Below are 20,597 nucleotides of genomic sequence, written 5' to 3'. Positions count from 1 at the left end.
CACATCTAACTTCATTAGAACTCTATATTATTAAAATAGTTAAGGAAAAAAATTTATACATATATTAAGAATCTGCCACTTCCTGCTTGATCTTCTACTCTTAAGATACTTTTACAAAAGTATCAAAGTATTACAAAAGTATACAAAGTATTTTAATCTGACATACAAATCAGTATCACTAGGCTCCAGCTTAGGTTAGTCACATATTAAGATGACATTTAGAGAATAATCATTTTACTAGTAAGTAATAAAAACACAGTGCTCAACTTTGCTGCATTTTGTTATATCTTTTCTTAATGACAGCAAACAAACCAGAAAAACGTAATTCATTCAAAACTAAAAACACCAATTAAAATTCCATCATCACTTGGCAGGTATTCAGCAAAATACTTCAGCCAAATTTATTCCACAAATTATGTATAACCAGGAAACTTTTCAAATGTAGTGATGATGCATTTTAACAAAGGAAATAAAGAGATAATATCAGGAAATAACACCTTACCTTTCTTCTTCCAACACAAGAACAATTTTTTTCTAGCTATTCTTAATGATCTGATGGGGCACCTAGATGGTTTAGTGGATAAGGCACTGGGTCTGGAGTCAGGAAGATCTGCTAACTGTGTGTGACCCTAGACAAGTCACTCAACCCCTATTTCTCAATTTCTCAAACTAGAGAAGGGAATGACAAACTATTCCAATATCCTTATCAAAAAAACCTCATGGATCATGTTCACGGGGTCATGAAAAGCTGGATACTAATGAGAGGTTTTACAACAAAGATTTGACACCTACATCATACTTTCTCCATCATTTATTTTTATTAAAAAAATATAGTATGAAATTATTATATTTTTACATCTTACAAGGTGACATTCAATAGCATGTAATGAAGCCATGAAATTTTTTATCTTAAGTTATAATTAATCCTTTAATTAATTATAATTAATCCTATAATTAAGGTCTCATCAATATTAGTCCTGACTTTCTTCTACAGATGATGAAACTTAAGCAAACAAAATAACTAATGGCAGATAATACCAGAGTTAATGCTAGGCAATTCCTCCAGCTTTCAAGTTAACTGCTAGTTTCTCACTCTTCTGCATAACTATCAAGGTGAGTAGTACAGCTGTGCCCAGGGTATAATGAAGCACATAGGATAGTAATGCTGTACCCAAGGCTGAATGTCGACTGTGATGCGGGGATAGGCTCTGGGGAATCTCAGCTCAACTGGTCCCCTGAAATAGATTACAAATGACCTTAGAGATAATTTTACTTTAATTCCCTATTTCACAAATGAGTAAACTGAGGCAAAGAGGTAAAAGTGGTTGATACTTTCATGACTCTTCAGGAATAAAAGGAATCCTAGCTCAAAACTACATGTAAAATTTGAAGTACTTTAAATTACTTTGTGAATATTGAAGAAACAAAACCATAATATGGTAGTTTAGCTTAAGTATGTTAATTACAAAATAGTTATATAATGCTAAATAATACCTAACTGGAATACCCATCTACTTGGTACAGGTTTTAAAAAAAAATCCTAAGATTATTCCACTAAAGCAGTATACATGATTATTTTATAAACTTATAGATGCTAACTCTATAGAAAATTTTCTCTCATAAATAGTACGATAAAAACTAGGATATAAAAAAAAGACAAATTACAACCCAGAATAAGCATTAGCTGAGATTGAAGTTTATAAGTACTGCTTCATTAATATTATCTGCATACTGGAGCCACAAGATCTATTGATTTAAAGTAATGAAAACTGACCTGCCATGGTCTCTCCCAATCCAATGGAATAGGAAATGCTCCAAGCCATGCTCCTATCACACTGGACATTGTGGTGATCTGAAGACTATTATCCCAAATAGATGTAGCTCTGTAAAACACAAAAAAAATTAAACATTTGAGGGATGGAGATGAGTTGCTGGGTAAATAAGTTAGCAAACATGAATAAACACTATTTTTTATTATTTCTTCAAAATGAAGATCTCAAACTATTTTACCATTGTTAAAAATCCATAACATAAAAAAAAAAATTTTTTAAACCCTTACCTTCCATCTTGGAGTCAATACTGTGTATTGGCTCCAAGGCAGAAGAGTGGTAAGAGCTAGGCAATGGGGGTCAAGTGACTTGCCCAGGGTCACACAGCTAGGAAGTGGCTGAGGCCAGATTTGAACCTAGGACCTCCCGTCTCTAGGCCTGGTTCTCAATCCACTGAGCTACCCAGCTGCCCCCCCATAACATATAAATTTATGAAAACAAAAGCAATAAGTCTTCAAGTGATATGTCTATGGTCACAAAGAGAATTACTGCTAAGTATGAAAGTAGAATTTACACATCCTAAAAGAATGAAACCATGTCATGGCATCAAGATCAGGGGTCATGGACCCCACCGGTAATCTCATGAAGTCTATGGACCCCTTCTCAGAATAATATTTTTAAATGGCTAAAGGAAATACTAAATTTCAATAATTTAATGAAAATAAAGATATAACTTTTTCCCCCATTCAAGTTCTGTAAACCTTAAAATTTCTTAGACTTGTGAATGTTGGAAATTTCACCATTGGAAAGTTTCATACTTGGAAAAAATTTCCTACTGATAGTGGGAACTCTATTGGAATGTGAACCCCATTGGCATGGGAGGATCCTTCTCCTCCCTGCATAAGACTACTTTAGGGCAGAAACCTTTTGCTAAACAATGGAAAGGGCTTTGACCTATGCTTAAGCATAGAACAGGAAGTTCTTTGAGTCATGATTGATTTTAGAATTGATACAATAGAGATACTTGGAATGACAGAACCCGGTCTTGGAAAATACAATTTCCACCCTACTTAGAGTAACAGGATTTAGGAAGGGCTGCAGCAAAGGATCAAGATTTAATTATTTGAGAATATGACCTTCAACAGACATGTGCAAAGCCACAGACCTCTGGGTGGTCCTGGGTTGAACTAGAGCCACCATTGGCAGAGGGGAGAGATCGACAGTGATTGGTAGATGTGAGAACTGAGGGGAGGGAACTTAGATGGTTCCTTAAAGATAGCGGGATCTGAGGGGAAGGAGGAGGAGGTTTTGCTCTGAGCAAGGTGGCTCTGAAGGAGGACTGAGGAGGTTGCTCTGTGGGAGGACCAGGAGAGAAGGCTGGCTCTGAAGGAGGAGAATTCTCTGGAAACATTTCTTGAAAGGAGGCTCTCTTGAAGATGGAGCCTGAGGTTGGCATGAGAAGCCTTACCTAGAGAGATCTTGGTGAGTGATAAAACCAACTGACTGATTTATTCATTCTTATTCCTTTCTTACTTTCTCTCTTTTTCTATTGATTAATCAGTGTATTATAAATTAAATTTCTCTATAAAACCCAGTTGGCTTGGGCATATTCATAAATTGGGAATATATTCCCTGGCGACCAGCTTATATTTATATAAACCCAAGACACAGTAGAAAGCATATTTCAGTGGTCATAATTGTTATATATTTCCCTTGCTCCCAAAACATTTTAATTATCACAGTTCACAGATCTCTTGAAATCTATTCATAGACCTATTAGTGAGTGGTCTATAGATTAAAAATTCTTATTCTAGAAGTTAAATTCCATATACATATACATATAATCTGAGAAGACTTATATGAACTGATACCATAAAGTGCTCAGAAATTGAACATTTTACATAGTAACAGCAATACTGTAATGGTGATCAACTATGAAAGACTTCACTATGAACATTATAGGATATAAAATTGATAATTTTGATTACATTAAATTTTTTAAATGTTTTGCACAAACAAAAGCAATGCAACTAAGAGTAAAAGGAAAGAAGGAGGTAGCAGGATGGCTCAGGGGATTGAGAGCCAGTGCTAAGACAGGAGGTCCTAGGTTCAAATCTGGCCTCAGATATTTCCTAGCTATGTGATCCTAGGCAAGTCATTTAACCCCCACTGCCTAGTCCTTATTGCTCTTCTGCCTTGAAACCAATAATACATAGTATTGATTCTAAGATAGAAAGTAAGAGTTTAAAAAAAAAAGAGGAAAGCAGGAAATTGGGAGAAATGTTTATGGTAAATTTCACTGATAAAGGCTTCATTTCTCAAATATATAGAGAACTGAGGCAAATTTATAAGGATAGAAGTCATTACCCAAATGACAAATGGGTAAAGAATATGAATAATGATTCTAATAAGAAATAAAAGCTATCTATAGTCAGATGAAAAGATGATCTAACTCATTATTGACTAATGAAATGCAAATTAATTCTGAAGTGCCACCTCACACCTAACAGATTAGCTCATATGACAGAAAAGGAAAAGGACAAATGTTATGCGATATGGAAAAATCTGGACTCCATGAAAGAGAACTCTTTACTCTATTGTTTATCCTGAGTTAACACTAACTTAAGTACTTCACTAGATTATGAAGACATGATTAACTCTCTTTTGTCTACCTTTTAAAATGAATTAGCAAAAGACTGAACACCTTTCTTAGTGCTAGGTGAGAAGCCAACAAGATACTTGGAGAGCTCCACCCTTTTTTAACTCAGAAACTTGTGAATTCTTTTAAGAGTTCACACCCTAAGAAACTATTCAATCAGGAAACTGTGAACCTTTTTGATGAGAAATTGACCTTCAGAAGATGAGAAGTCTATCCCACAGACACTGCCCCATGGACAGTGCTAGACAATTTGGAAACTGTGATTGGCCCCTATGAAGAGAGGAGGAGATAAGAAGTCACCATAAAAGCAAGCCCAAACTCTCTCAGAGCAGATGGTCTTTGAGAAGGTAGTTTGAAGAGATTGTCTTCTGGAGATAGTCTTCTAACTGGGAAGAGTCTTCGAGGGAGCTTTGCTGGAGACTGCAGCTTGGACTGTGGGTTTGGAGCTTGGCTTCATCTTTGACTCTGTATCCTGGACTACTTTGATGGGTGAGTGAAAGGCTGACTAGTTTCCTAAGAGACTAGCTTCCATCTTGGAGGAGGCGGGTTACTCACCACTAGCCTTCCTGATTGAGATAGGATAGATAACTTCTCTACCCCCTCACATTTCTCTTCTTTAATGTTTCCTCTCTATTTATAAATACTTATAAATAAATTTCTGACTCAAGATATAATAAATATTGGCGACCACATAATTTCATAAAATTATTGTCCAGTCATTAATTTTCACCTTTAGATTTCTAAGTTGGTAGAGTTGTAATGCAATCTAATCATCATGGAGAACAATTTAGAACTATGCCCAAAGAGCTAGAAAACTGTGTATACTCTTTGACTCAGCAATGCCACTACTAGGTCTGTATCCCAAGGACAAAAGGAAAAGGACATATAAAAATGTTTACAGCGGCTCTTTTGGTGGTGGCAAAGAATTGGAAATTAAGGGGAAGTCTATCAATTTGAGAATGGCTAAACATGTGTATAAGTGGTATATGACAGCAACATAATACTAATGTGCTATAAAAAATGATTAAGCAGGATGCTTTCAGAAAAAACTGATTAGACTTTTATGAACTGATGCAAAGTGAAGTGAGCAGAACCAGAAGAACATGGTAAAAGAAACAGTAATACTATAAGGACGATCAACTGTGAAGTACTTTATTCCCAACAATACAATGATCCAAGACAACTCCAACAGACTTATGATGAAAAAAGCTACTGTAACATCTCCAAAAATGAAACCTTTGAGGAGCTCATAGACAATGTATTGCTATACTTAAAAAAAAAAAAAGAATTGATGGGAGTCTGAACATAGCTTGAAGCATATTTTCCTTACTTTATTTGGGGAATGGGTCAGTCCATCTGCATTTGCTTTTGTGACATACGTATAATCAATATTAAATTGCTTTCATTTGGGAGGATGGAGGAGGGAAGGAAAGAAGGGAGAGAATTTGGACCTCAAAATTTTTAAAAAGAATGTTAAAAAAACTTTTACATGTAATTGAAAAAAAAAAAGACTTAGCTACTCTACTCAATAAAATGATCTAAGACAATTCCCAAATGACCAATGATGAAAAAATGTTATCCACCTCCAGAGAGAAAACTGATGAACACGAGTACAGATTAAAAAGCATACTTTTTTTACTTTATTTTTCTTGTCTTTGTTTCTGTTCTGCAACATGGCTAATATAAAAATGTTTTGCATGACATTCCATGTATTGAAATCATTGCTTGCCTTCTCAATGGGTAGAGAAGGGGCTAAAGAAAGGAAAGCATTTGGAACTCAATATTTTACAAAATCAATGCCAGAAATAAAGGGGGAAAACCCTAATATTACACATATTACATAGAGGCATGGAAAAGAGGATGAGATAAGAGACTTGGAAGAAGTCATCTGTCATGAGTTCATTCTTCTACCTTTCTCTTTATCTCAAAACTTTTGATATAATTTCCCCATCTCTCCTCTTTTCCTGTAGTCTAATCAGGTAGCTCGTCTCTATAGTAAGGCCAATTATAAATTATACTCTCTCTAATCTTTCAACCTCTCCCCAACTTTGAGTTTGTTTCCTACTATCTTTAAACTTGCTCATCCTTAAAAATCCCTCACTAAACCCTACCATCTCCTCCAGCTGTGGTCCTATACATCTCATCTTTTCTTCAGCCAAACAATTGAAAAGTTGTTTATGCTCACTGCCTACATTTCTTTTCCTTACTCATTCCACATGAGGTTTGGCTGAAATTCAGGTGAGAGGAGATGACAAGGGGATGGGAAGCACCTCTGCAAAGTGGCTCTTCCATCACCCTAAAATGGGTGCAGAATGAAGAGAAGAGGGTGAATAACAGTAATATTTTGGAGATAGAATCAATAAGACTTAACCACTAATTGCATATGAAGGTCAAGAAAGAAAGATCCAAGAGTTAAAGATAATTCCAGCATTAGAAACCTATGTGATGGTACCCTAACAGAAATAATTAAGTTCAAAGCAGTGATAGGTTTTACAGGGGTAAGATATAAATTCTGTTTTGGAAATGTTAAATTTGAAATGCAAATATGTCATATATCCAAATAGAGATGGGTAGCTGGTGATTTAAGACTGCATTTCTTTAAAGAAACTGATGCTGAAAATTTAGACTTGGCAGTTTGCTGGTGATTTAATAAATGAATCCATGGGAACAAAAGAGATCACCAAGAACGAGGACACAGAGAAGAGAGACCACAATAGAAGCTAAGGGGAGAGTTGCAGTAAAAGGCCAAGAGAGAAATACGTTACCCCAGAAAGTTAAAGGAAAGAGGCTAACCAGAAAGACCAGCATATATCCCATGGCCAACAGTGTTAAAAGATGTCAACAGATCAATGCTTAAGAGGACTGTGGAGAAGGTATGAATTCAGCAGTTAAGAGATTACAAATAAGCTTGAAAAAAGAAATTTTAAATGGAATCATATGGTCAGAAGTCAAATTATAAAAAGCTGAAAAATAGATGGCAAGAACATAAAAACATTGAATATATAACTCTATGAGTTTGGATGTAAAAATAAGGAGACATAATAAAGGATACAGGTACACATGAAAGGAAATGCAACCTGTGCACATTTACAGGCAGAACGGGACAATGTGAAGGGACAGAATCATGAACCAAGGAAGAAGTGAATCAAACAGTCACATTTTTCTCAGTAAAATATGAACTGATAAAAGGTTTGAAACCGAGACCACAATTAGTGACCGAAAGTGAAAATAGGAGACATGAAAATGGGAGGTTTACAAGTTTTGCACAGCACCTATGTTTTCAGACTTTTTCAATACATTCATTGATTGTACTGATTTTTTCCTCTTCTTTTTTATCTTTAAAAAATACTATTTGTTATATGGAATGGCACTCTGGGAGGGGAAGAGGGAAAGGTACTGGAAAAAAGTATAATATTTTTAAAAAGATAATGTATTTTTTAAAAGAATGCAAAAATTAAATAGAAATATTTAAAATTTACAATAAGGATAAAGAAAAAAGTAAGTAGAAAAGCAAAGCACAGGGAAGCATAGAACGACAAGAAGTAATGACCAAAGAGAGACATGTCAAAATTAAGGATTATGACAGTATCAGAGGTATGGAAGATGCTGAGATCTAGGGTACTAGCCATTCCTATGGGTAGCTAACTAGAGTATAGATGTAAGTCACAATGGTTGAAAAGTCATGAAATTTGGCAGCCCATGAGCAACTCACTTTACAACTCTAGGCTTAACTTTCCTCAGAAAACTAAAAACTACAGGTCACTGAAAGGGCAAAAAAAGAGACAAATGGCTGACATAGACTATAATATGTCACCAATAATGAATTGTATACAAGTGACATAAAAGATATTAAAGATCTATGCCTAAAAATGGTGTGAAATAATCATGGACAATTCCACACACTGACCTTCCTGGCAGAGTTAGTTACTAGAAAGGCAGAGTAACTCCAGAGCTGCTCCCTTCCCCCTCCCTCTCCACTGTGCCTCCCAGTCCCCCTCTGTTTACTCCCTCCCCTGAGCAGAGCACTTAAGCCCTTTCTCTCTCCCCTGTCTTTCCAGACTTTCAGGTTCAGAATCTGGGTATCATCCTTGACTCTGCCTTCTCCATCAACCAATTACTAAATCTTGACCTTGTCACCTTTACAACATTTCTCATATCTGACCCTTCTTCTCACACAGCTACCACCTTTGTTCAGGCCCTCTTGAATGATCTTTTACTAAGATAATTAGGATAACATCTTAACTGGTTGTCCCTTGCCTCCCTACTGCAATCCATCTTGCACTCTGCTGTATGATACTGATGGAATACTATTATACTGTAAGAAACAAAAAGCACAATAATTTTTTAAAAATTTGGAAAGAACTCCATAAGAAAATGAAGAATAACATGAATAGAACCAAGAGAACATTATATTCAGCTACAGATCTAATACTTGAAGAATTACTTGTAAATGTTCACCTCTGAGAAATGAACTGAAAATGGAAACATGAAAGACATAATAGTAAAAAAAAAAATCAACAGGGAGATAATAATTAAATCAACAGGAGGATGACCATTTGAAAGAGTATAGAAGAAGATAGTCCAGGACCAAGCTCATTACACTTTTAGCTAGCTCAAATTCTTGAGAAGTTCTACCATATGGTATGCCTAAATTTTTTTGCCTTCTTGCAACTTCTACTCACTGTTCCTAGTTTAGACCTTTGGGGCCTAACTACACAAGTCACATCACTCTTCCATATTACAGCCCTACAAATATTTAAAGACAGTTATCACATCCCCCAAAATGATCTATTCTTCAGATGAGACATCTCCAGTTTCTTCATAGCAAATAGATGATGACTTCACTAATTTCTAAATAGTTTCTATTTCAGACAAAAATACCTAATGAAACTAAGTAAATGTATTGCTGAAAGAAAAATTTTTTACAATTACAGCTCTTCCAATGTGGAATGGACTGCCTCAGAAGGCTGTAAGTTCATTTTGGGTGCTCTAATTTGTACACTTTTCCACATGGCAAGTTTGGCTCCTAGATACTGCATAGATTAATTTGTTGATGTTCATCCTTTGAAGAGAACCAATGGCATCACAAGGGTAAGGGCTTGACTTTCAAATGAGATGGTTTTAAGTGAGGTAGAATTACACAGTCATCAGCCTCACTCTCTCTTTCAGAGTTATCAGAGTTCAGTGGCAAGACAAAAGTTAGGCCAATTGGTGATGGCCCAGGATGACCTTGATGGAAAACCCTAGCATCTTTGTTGTCTGACCAAGCTCTAAGAGTTCCACAGTACCTGTTTCAGTTGCCTTCAGGGCAGCTGGAACAAACTATTCTCATCTGACTATTCAACTAGAGAATGTCTTCACATACTTGGGATATACATACCCACAATTCACCAATGGATTTGAGGCCTATTGGTTACTCTCATATAGTATTTTATTTCATCCATTCCATTTTCAGATTATATAATGTTGTGATAAAGCAACTGTAGCTAGTTAACATAGATAGTATAACTTTCAAATACTGTCAAGTGATGCTATGTGTATGTAGATAAAAATTAATAGAACAGAATCAAAAAAACAATTACAACTTACCCATTTCTAGTGAAAACTCGTAGCCACGCTTTAATGTTTGGTCCTAATAAACACAGACAAGGTAATGTGGTAAAAGTTGACAAAATAACAGCAAATAAAAATGTTTCCAGCATCAACCTAGAAAAAAAATCAAATCATCATGAATCATTTAATAAAAGTTTTAAGTACTTTATATTAAAACACTAATAATTTAAAATAGGCCACCTTATAAAATGAAATTTTTTTCATCAATTGAAAAAACACATCTAGCCCCCAGCCCTTTCATTGAGCCCTCCAGAATCTGACACTGCCATACAAATTGAACCCTAAGTAGCACCTCTGGCCTTAACATTCACCCTGACACTGAAACATTAGAACGTGGGGACCTTTCCAGCAACTGGACCTCCTACATGTGCTATTATCTCCCCTATTTAAAAGAGTGTGAGCTTCTTAAGATTAGGAACTGTTTTGGTTTTTTTTCCCCATCTGTACTCACAGTGCTGAGTATATAATGAGCACATAAATACTTTAAATGCTTTTCCTTTCATTCATTCATTTGTTCTACCAAAGCAGTTCAGGATATTAGAATATTATGCCCATATATTGACTAATATATGTGTATGGTGATGATGTACTATTCTAATCAGTGGATTGCAAATGTATACTTTGGAGAAATACTTCTAAAGAGTAAAATTTTGTACACATGTGATCACAATAAAAAAACCTTTGTTATGCTTTGGCCTCCATTTATAACAAAAGTAAGGTTATTCAATAACAGAAACCATAAAATGAAAATAATTAAGTGAAATTTAAATTTGCATTCTAGATGAATTATTATCCTTGACCTCCATCCAACCTCATTTCTCCCACAGAATCTTTCTCTCTCAATATTTATTCACAACCATTCTAAATAAATCTTCAACATGCCTAAGACTAGTTTTCTAAACCAGTGGCCCGTCTCTCCTATTCAGAACTCAATTCTCTTATTAAAACCAATGTTACAAAATTACTTAAGGCAGGGGCCAGCCTTCCCCAACAACTGCCAACCAATTGCTCTTCACAAGACAGTTACGCCAGCCTAGCTGAAGCAGCAAGGCACCCTAAGATTGAGACAAAAGGCAGCATGGACCAGAAAACTCCAAAAGCCACTACCACTACTCTATCTGCCTTCAGACCATGGAGACAGCCCAGGATCCTGAATCTAAGAGATTTGGGAATAACAGTGCCCCACAAACCATCAGACCTGCTTCCTGTTTCCAGTCAGCCTCCATAGCTATCATTAAAGAGAAATCATTGAGAGAAGGGACCCAATTTTCCTCCTCATCACCACCAAATAGATGACCAACTATAACCAACAGGCAGACAGGAAGAACAGAAGCTTTGGGAGTAGGAGTGCTCCCTGGACCACCAGTCCAGTCTAGACCTCATAGTTACCATCTGGGAAAGCAACTCATGTGAAAAAGGGGCCACACATTCCCATATGCTTACCAACTATGTCAGAAGGGGCAGGCAAACATCCTAGCTAAAGCAGTAAGATACCTTGATGGGGAGACCAGGGGCAGCATGTGCCAGACAAATCACCACCACCACCTTGCCCATTATCTCCCCTCAGATGTTGATGGGGGCAACTCATGACCTTGAACCTAAGAGCATTAAGAAAAGCAATGTAGAAATGCAGTCTGGCAATTGTTTCTGTAAGCGATCCAGCCAAAGTCAGTGAAGACCAAGAAAAGAAAGTTCTTGCCACCAAAGTCATTGGCATTGCCAAATGTTCAACATCAGAAACTGATGTAATTTTGTTGGTGAAAATAACATTAAAGAAGAGGCATTACTTAATCTGCTTTGCAGAAGTACCCTAAAGACCATTGAATGAACTTGCAGCTGAAACCTGCCATATTGTCTTCCCCATTAAAATGTAAGCTCCTTAAGAGTAAAACCTGTCTTTTTTATTTATTTCCAAGACGCTTTGCACATAGCACCAAATAAATACTTCATTCGTTTCTTAAAGTATGATTCATAATTACCATGTATGTAACCCCCAAAATTACTAAAAATTAAACTTCAATAAACGGAGATACAAAACAACTCACTAATTTTTATTCCGCTAATTTTGTTATTTGGAATTATTCTAAAAAGTGTTCATGACAATGTTATTTTTTTACTAAGAAAAAAAGGGTTCATTAAGCAAATGCACTAATTAAATAAAATTAGAAGAGGTTTATTTAACATATTTAAAATAACATGATCCATAGGTTCTTTAGGTACATTACTTAAAAATCAATGTGCCAAGTTTAGATAATTTTTTGGCATTTATTATTCTTGCAGAGTCTCTAAATATCTCAGCAAGGCAAGGTTTTCAATCTTTTAAAAAATTCTTTCATAAAAATGAACTCAGAAGCATCAAATAAATATAATTATCCAACTGCTGCTGCTGCTTCTTTTTTTAAAAACCCTTACTTTCTGTCCTAATATCTGTTCTTGGGCAGCAAGAGCTGGGCAAACAGGGTGAAGTGACTTGTCCAGGATCACACACAGGTAGGAAGTGTCTAAGGCCAAATTTGAACCCAGGTCCTCCTGATACTATGTCTGGAGCTCAATACACTGTGCTATCTAGCTTTCACCCCTACTGCTTCTTTAAAGAAATGTAAAATGACAACACTGGCCTCTGATTTATTAACAGAGAATACTTTTAAGCTACAAATGCCAAATACCTCATTTGCTAGGGGATTTTCTTCAATCACAAGCATTCTCGAATGTTCACCTTGAATTGTAAATGATTTACCAGAGAATATTTAAAAAACTATTTGACATAAGACAGCAAATTCAGACTTACTCTATTAATGGTGCTCCATATAGAACAATAATTGCATGAAAGAGTAGGCAAGATATAAAAAAGTAGACACAAGATTTCAGAAGTCTGGATATCTAAAAAAGAAATGAATACTTTGAAGATGTCATTATTATCACAATGGTACCAAATTCATCATTTTATTTATATCTAATATACTTAGCACTTGATGCAGCTAGGTGGAGTTCTATATGGAGTGCTGGACCTGGAATTAGAAAGATCAGATGCTTACTAGCTATGTGACCCTGGGCAAGTCACTTTACCTCTGACTGCCTCAGTTTCTTCAACTGTAAAATGGGAATGATAATAACATCATCTACCTCTCAGGCTGTTGTGAGGAACAAATAAATGACATGATAACTGTAAAGTAATTATTAGTACAATGACTGGCACATAGTAAGCACTACATAAATGTTAGCTATTATTGTTAATATTGTTTTGAAAATCAAATGAGGTAATTTTTGTAAAGAGCTTATCAGAGTACCTAGCACATAGCAGGTAATAATAAATGCTTATTGCTTCCTTTTCCCTTAAAAATGAATACAGGTTTTAAAAGTTTGTGAAACATCTTGACCTTCTGTGGATTATACTCAGGGTCAATAACTGTTCCATACACAATATTACATTATAGAATAATATATGACAAAGGAATCAATTCTGTTTCCCAACCCTGGAGTCCCAGGTTGCAGAGGACATACTATATCAGAATACTGTTCATATCAACACAGCATTAAAGGCCACAAGTTATTTTAATTAATAAATACGGAGTGAGAGCAATGCAGTTTATACTTAAATAGAAAAATGAGAAATACAGTTATCTGGCATTGATATTATGTTTAATGCTTACAAAGCCCTTTACACAAATTTCATTTGATCCACAATAAACTCTGGGAAATAGATTGTACAGTAACTATTCTTTTTTTGAACACAATGAACCAAGGCTAAGAAAGGTTAAATAATTTGTGCATTGTCAACAGCTAACAAATGTATGAAGTAGGCTTCAAAGCTTAAGTTTCTAATTCTAAGTCTAGCACTCTATCTGCCAAGCCCCTCTCTCCCACTTAAAATTTTGATAAGGAAACAGCATAGTGCCAGGGAAAGAGTTCCAGTATGGAGTTAGAAGACACAGGTTTAAGAAAAAAAAGAAAGAAAAAAAAAAGACCCCAGTTCAGATTCTGCATCATCTACTACTACTTCTGTGACCATGGCCAAGTCATTCCACTTCTCCATGCCATATTTGTAAAACAAGAATCAAACTAAGTTATCTCTAAATTCCCTTCCAGCTCTGAATTCTAAGATGACAGATAAGAGGCAGATTCCAGAATTATGCAATAGAAGCTGGAAGAGACCCTCAGATGAACTTACCATAGATTACAATAAAATTCATAATTTATATCATTATAATTCTGGAATTTGTGATAATTTCTGAAAAGGACTCTAACATTTGTAAAAGCTATGGAAAAGGGTCTATTAAAAAAAGGAATTGTGGAAATGCTATTAGATTACTTCTAAGGGCCCTTCTAATTCTAAATCTACACTCCTGTGATCTACTCCAAACGTCTTATTTTTAAGTTTGAGAAACTAAAACCCAAGAGATTAAATTAAATGACTTGCCCAAGGTCCTCTCCATGGAAAATTAAAAAAAAAAATTCAACCAAGACTTGAAATCTAATGACCTTTCACCTGTACTATTTCTCACCCATACACCGGCCCTCCCCCCAAAAAATTAGGGAGCTAGACAAATATAATTATTTTTAAATTGGAAGAAAATAACAAAACACTTGGGGAAATTTGCAATAATAGCAATTTGGTAAGCTCATAATTATGAGAATGACAGGATTTATTTTACATATATGTTACGCCTCATATGCAGAAATTTCCCCACTTAAGCTGGCTAACATGTCTACGATGAGACCTGCCCACATTTAAAAAACTTTTAAAAAATTTAAACAGAGTAGATTTTAAAATAAGGCAATTTAAAACTTCCTTTAAGCTGGCAAAATACTAAAAATTGCATTTGGAAACATCAATTTATTATAGAAATATTCAATCTTCTATACTATAGTGATTTAACCAGTTTTCCAGAAAAACAGACTTAATATTACCAAACCAGCTACTTTTCAGTCATCTTCATTAGTGACTTCAAACAAAAGGTTAAAAGAGAACCATATATACTTATGAATCCTATAATTCATTGTGAACATTTATCAAAAAAATATATAAAAAAATAATCCTCCAATGCATTAAGTAGCTCCTCTTTGAAATATATATTTTTTTAATCAAAATCTATGATTTCATCTGAGCATAGAAAACCCTGATATATAATATATAACTCTATAACTTATAGTATTAAGAGTTTACTAGAGCATGGATAACTTAAGTAACTTTGCCCAGAGTCACTGAGCAAATATGTGTCAGAAGCAAGGTCTTCCTCATTCCAACATCAATAGTTTGGGCTCATGCTGGCAAATCTAAAGAATACATGCTGGAGGGGGCTACCCCCTTCCCCATCTGCACATGCGCCTGAGGACATTTCTCACATCACCTGCCCCTTTGCCCAGCAGCCCAATGAGAGCAGCTTCTCCCTCCCCTATCTGGAGTAAGGTGGGGGTGGGAGAGGGGGAGCTCATATTCTGTGTGAGGGTTGCAATTTGGGCACTTAGTCTCTAAAAGGTTCACCATCACTGTTTTAGGTCACATATAGGAGGTTGAAATAAGAAGAAAAAGAAGTAAAAAATGGGCAGTATAGTGGAAGAAGCACCAGCCTTCATGAAATACCAACCCCTTATATAATATTAGTGAATAGTACTCTGGCAAGTCAAATTCCACTAAATTCAAAAGTATTTGATTGAGAATTTGATTTAAAAATAGCTGATAATTAGTTGTTGGCAGAATCCAAAGAACCCTATATTGATTCTATGTCTCAAAAACTCTCTTCTATAATCAAGAGTCACTTCCCAAAATTAGGTGTAAAGTCTTACCTTGTGAAAAATTGAGCTTCTCTTAGAAGATGGATTTGGTTTTACTTGTAAATATAATACTACATTGATAATTGCTACACACATAGAACAGATGCATAACCATGTCAAGTGTGTTTCCAAGACTGAGAAATCCTCCAAGAAGAAAGATGGAATGAAGGTAGTCAGAATAATGGAAACAATACAGAAAATGTGAACATAAAAAAGTCTCTTGATATCAGCATCTTTCATGGTGCTTCCTTGAAGACGTTCCCCCTGAAAAGCAAATTAAATTTTATGAATGACTAGTATATATATAACAATGTACTATATTTGTCCCAAACATTTCATATTCTGAAACATGGAACTTTAGTTTAAAACACTAAATATATTTTAGAACACAAATGATCATAGACAAAAACTTGTTACCAACTCCAAAAGTATCATATCTTTTGCCCACATCTAGTCTTTTTACCCATTCTGCCTTTCTACCTTTCAAATCCAAATCACTTGCTATTTCTGAGACCAGAGGTGTCAAATTCAGAAATGCTGCTGAAATTCCATTAAAATATAATTTGGAGATGTTAAACAAAATAAATAATAATGCCATATAGAAAATGTGAATTTGTGGTTTTCCAAGTCATTATGCAACTGTCAGAGAACCGTTTTTTTTTTTAGTTTGACACCATTTTTGCTACTGCCTGCTGTTATGTCTTTGCAGTGACTGTTCTCCATGTTTGGAATGCACATCCCACCTAACCACCTAGGTTCAAGGCTATCATTAGCTGAGGACCAAAGTTACCTTGGAACCACTCTCTATGTATCTTGTATAAAAGGGAATTCTTAATCCCTTTCTTCTAATTTAACTGGGGACCTAGAGATCCTTTTACCATAGAGATGTGTAAAGAATACCAGCCCACAATGAAAGGAAGTAGATACCAGAGAGGCAGGAAATTAGGTAAGAAGGGGATATAAAAGGCCAGCTCTGAGGTCTGAGAGGTGCTTTTTTGAACTTTTGGGGGGGGGATTAGAAGGTGGTTGGTAGTTGGTCCTTGGTCGTTGGGGGTTGGTTGCTTGTCCTGTGAGTTGGTGATTAGTTGATGATTAATTGGTTGTTAATTGTTGGTTGGGAGATAGATATATATTTATATGATTCTGCCTGGTGAGATGAACTGAAGGGTGATCAGGTGGACTTTCTCTAAATAAAGTAGTTATAGGTAGATATAGGCAGTTTTAGATAGTAATTAAAGATAATTATAGGATAACTGGTATAGACACTAGGAAATATCTTTCTCTACCTCTTTCCTATATTTCCCTCCTTTACTATATTCATTTTACTATATTACTTTACTATCTCTATTTTAATAAAACTAAAATTGTTAATAGTTAAAAACTGCTAGAAGTTTTCTTTGACTTAAAGGGATAATATTAATTTACAACTTTATTATATTCTCATTAAAACTTAAGTTATTAAAAGCTGCTCTCTTATTTTGTCAAAACTCCTAATTTAACCCTTATATTTGTAAATGGCATTTTTTGTTTTTTTAAATAACCCTCATCTTTTATTCTAGAATCACTATCATGTATTGGTTCCAAGGCAGAAGAGCAGTAAGTGCTAAGCAATAGGGATTAAATGACTTGCCCAGGGTCACCCAGCTAGGAAATGTTTGAGGCCATATTTGAACCTAGGACCTCCTGTCTCTAGATACTGAGCAACCTAGCTGCCTCCTTTTATAAATACCTTTTATTATTTACATGTTATCTCCCCCATTAGAATGTAAGCTCCTTGATGGCAGAGACTGTTTTTATTATTTCTTTTTATTTTCAGTGTTAAAGACAGGGTCTCCCACAGAGTAAATGCTTAATAAATACTCAATTGAGGGATAAATTTATTATATTAGAAGTCTAGAACTGATAACTATATAGTGAAAATTTTTTTAACTTCTCTGGTAGTTAATAATCAACAAATATTTATTAAGTGCCTACTATGTGCAAGGCACTGGACATATCGATTTTAATTTTGGTCATATGCCAAAGACAAGAAATGCTCATATGCAAACGATTAATTAATTTAATCTGTGGCACTGTACTCTTCTAGAATCAAAACTATGCATTATGTGCTGGAGGGGATGTGGCAAAGTCTGGACATTAATGCATTGCTGGTGGAGTTGTGAATTAATCTAACCATTCTGGAGGGCAATTAGGAACTATGCCCAAAGGGCACTAAAAGACTGTCTGCCCTTTGATCCAGCTGTAGCACTGCTGGGTTTGTACCCCAAAGAGATAATAAGGAAAAAGACATATACAAGAACATTCATAGCTGCGCTCTTTGTGGAAGCAAAAAATTGGAAAATGAGAGGATGCCCTTCAATTGGGGAATGGCTGAACAAACTGTGGTATATGTTGGTGATGGAATACTATTGTTCTCAAAGGAATAATAAAGTGGAGGAATTCCATGGGAACTGGAATGACCTCCAGGAATTGATGCAGAGTGAAAGGATCAGAACCAGGAGAACATTGTATACAGAGACCGATACACTGGTAAAATCGAATGTAATGGACTTCTCCATTAGTAGCAATGCAGTGATCCTGAACAACCTGGAGGCATCTACGAGAAAAAACACTATCCACATTCAGAGGAAAAACCGTGGGAGTAGAAATACAGAAGAAAACACAACTGGCTTGAATACATGGGTTGAGGGGATATGGCTGGGGATGTAGACTCTAAATGAACATCCTAATGCAAACACCAACAACATGGAAATAGGTTCTGATCAAGGATACATGTAATACCCAATGAAATTGTGGGTTGCTGCAGGGAAGGGTGGGAAATAATATAACTCTTGTAACCAAGGAATAATGTTCTAAATTGACTAAATTAATTTAAAAAAAAAAGAAAACAAGAAAAACAAAATCTGTTGCAAATAAGTACAGTCAAAAACAAAAACAAATTAGCATTAGCTATGTACAAAAAAAAAATCTATGCATTATGGAATCCATTAAAAATATAATTTCTGCCAAAAATCGTTACTGTTTCTTGTCTTTGCTAATACTACAATTCTACAATATTCTATTTACACCTCCTGTCAAATGTTGTGACACTATATGGACCCTCATAACAAAGCATTGACCTGGTATCAACTGGACTATATTTAATCATACCCTTCTGAACCAAGGGACAACTTCTCACAAGTCAACAAGCATTAAGTACCTATGTACCAGGCACTGGGCTAAGCATTAAGGACACAAAGAAAAAGAAAAACAAAAGTCCTTGCTTTCAAGAAGCTCACAATCTAATGGGGAAAGATAACATACAAATAATTATACACAAAGAAATATTTATACAGGATAAACCAGAGATAATCTCAAAGGAGAGGCAGTAGGACTGAGGGAAACAAAGGTTTCTTGCAGAAGGTAGAATTTTAGCTGAAACTTGAAGGAAGCCTGAGAATTCAGAGTCAGACAGGAAGAAGAGAATTCCAGGCATATGGGACTGCAATGCACAGAGTTGGAAAACTGGGAGATGCTCCCTAGTTGCCAATCCTACTTAGTTTGATGCTAAAAAAACCTTTATTATTGATTTTTAAAATAACAGCTACCATTTATATAGCAGCTTAAGTTTTAAGCTTTAAAAATTTTATCTAATTTTATCCTCACAACAGTGGGAGGTAAGTGCTGTTATCTTCTTTGAGAAAACTGGGAGATATTTAGTGACCCGCCTAGGGTCACACAGTAAATGTTAAGACCAAATTTAAATCTATCGTTCAGATTCCAGTTTCAGCACTTTATCCATTATTTAACTAGGTTGTATAATCAATCTCTTACGGTTGCTAAAGATATCTTAGGTCAAACACCAGAAGAAACTTATGTATGGGAGGGACTCAAAGTGAACAAAAAGCAAACATAAGGCAAGGACTCTTTGACTTCCACTCTAACATTTATTTGACGCATGCCTTTAGTCTTCACGTCTTTGGGCCTTAGTATCTTCATATGTAAAACGAAGGAGTTGGTCTAGATAATCTCTTACAATTCGATCCAGATCTAAAGCAATGATGCCACAAGAGCACGGGGAAATGGGGGTAAAGTTTCTCAAGGGTCTCATTCTAGTTGGAAAGAGAACATTCTCACGAGGATAATCTACCCACTTGCTTGCTAGCTGCCCGAAGACCTCCATTTCCTCCTCTAATAAAAGAAAAACTGGACAGGAAACCTATAAGGTGTCTTTTGGTTCTCAGGTCTGAGATCCTGAGATAAATATTCCCCTAACCCCAGGGCACCCACCCTCAGCAACCTGGCAGGAATCATCAGATAAATGGGGTGGGTGCACATCGGAGACAGTGAGGAGGTGGGAAACTCCAAAGAGATAGCAGCCTGGAGTAGATTGGCGCAGAGGGGATCGGGTGCTACAGCCATTCCGCCGCAGACAGCCAGGGCTGAAGGTTGGCAGGGCTCCGAGAAGCAGCTCACCTACCTCCCTACGGCGAAAGAGCACAGGACGGCGGAGAGGCAGGGCCCAAGCTCGAACATAGCACAAGCGGTCGTGGTGGCTCGAAGGATTCGCCGTTCTATCTTACCTGAGTCTCGGGACCGAGGAGACTAGAGCGGGATGGGTGGAGAAAGGCAGCAAGCACCTGAGCCCGAGGTCCCGCCCCTCGGCACTCAGGTGCGACTGGCCGGCCCACATCACGCGCAAGCGCACATACACAAGCTCTAGCGTGTACACAAGCACGCAAGCACTCGTTAAACTCTCGCGATGTATACGGAGCCTCCAACAACCAATCGCAGAAGGAGACAAG

General features: G+C 36.1%; 1 protein-coding gene across 5 annotated transcripts in view; it reads right to left on the bottom strand.

The window, feature by feature from the left end:
- PIGF (phosphatidylinositol glycan anchor biosynthesis class F) overlaps nt 1-20,597 on the bottom strand; it is a 79,408-nt gene that overhangs the window by 18,497 nt on the left and 40,314 nt on the right. For 3 of the 5 annotated variants that reach the window (XM_007476866.3, XM_016422913.2, XM_016422915.2), the window contains 4 exons: nt 15,826-16,077; nt 12,830-12,921; nt 10,018-10,134; nt 1,775-1,883 (listed from right to left, as the gene is read on the bottom strand). In XM_007476866.3, coding sequence (XP_007476928.1) covers nt 1,775-1,883; nt 10,018-10,134; nt 12,830-12,921; nt 15,826-16,053 — 546 coding nt within the window. In that variant the 5' untranslated portion in view covers nt 16,054-16,077. Of the gene's footprint in view, nt 1-1,774; nt 1,884-10,017; nt 10,135-12,829; nt 12,922-15,825; nt 16,078-20,272; nt 20,557-20,597 lie in introns of those variants that run through there. The other 2 variants (XM_007476865.3, XM_001382146.4) reach the window with 2 other exon arrangements.

The sequence above is a fragment of the Monodelphis domestica genome, chromosome 1 (assembly GCF_027887165.1).
Source record: "Monodelphis domestica isolate mMonDom1 chromosome 1, mMonDom1.pri, whole genome shotgun sequence".
Taxonomy (NCBI): Eukaryota; Metazoa; Chordata; class Mammalia; order Didelphimorphia; family Didelphidae; genus Monodelphis; species Monodelphis domestica.
This window is presented reverse-complemented; position numbering and strand designations above follow the sequence as displayed.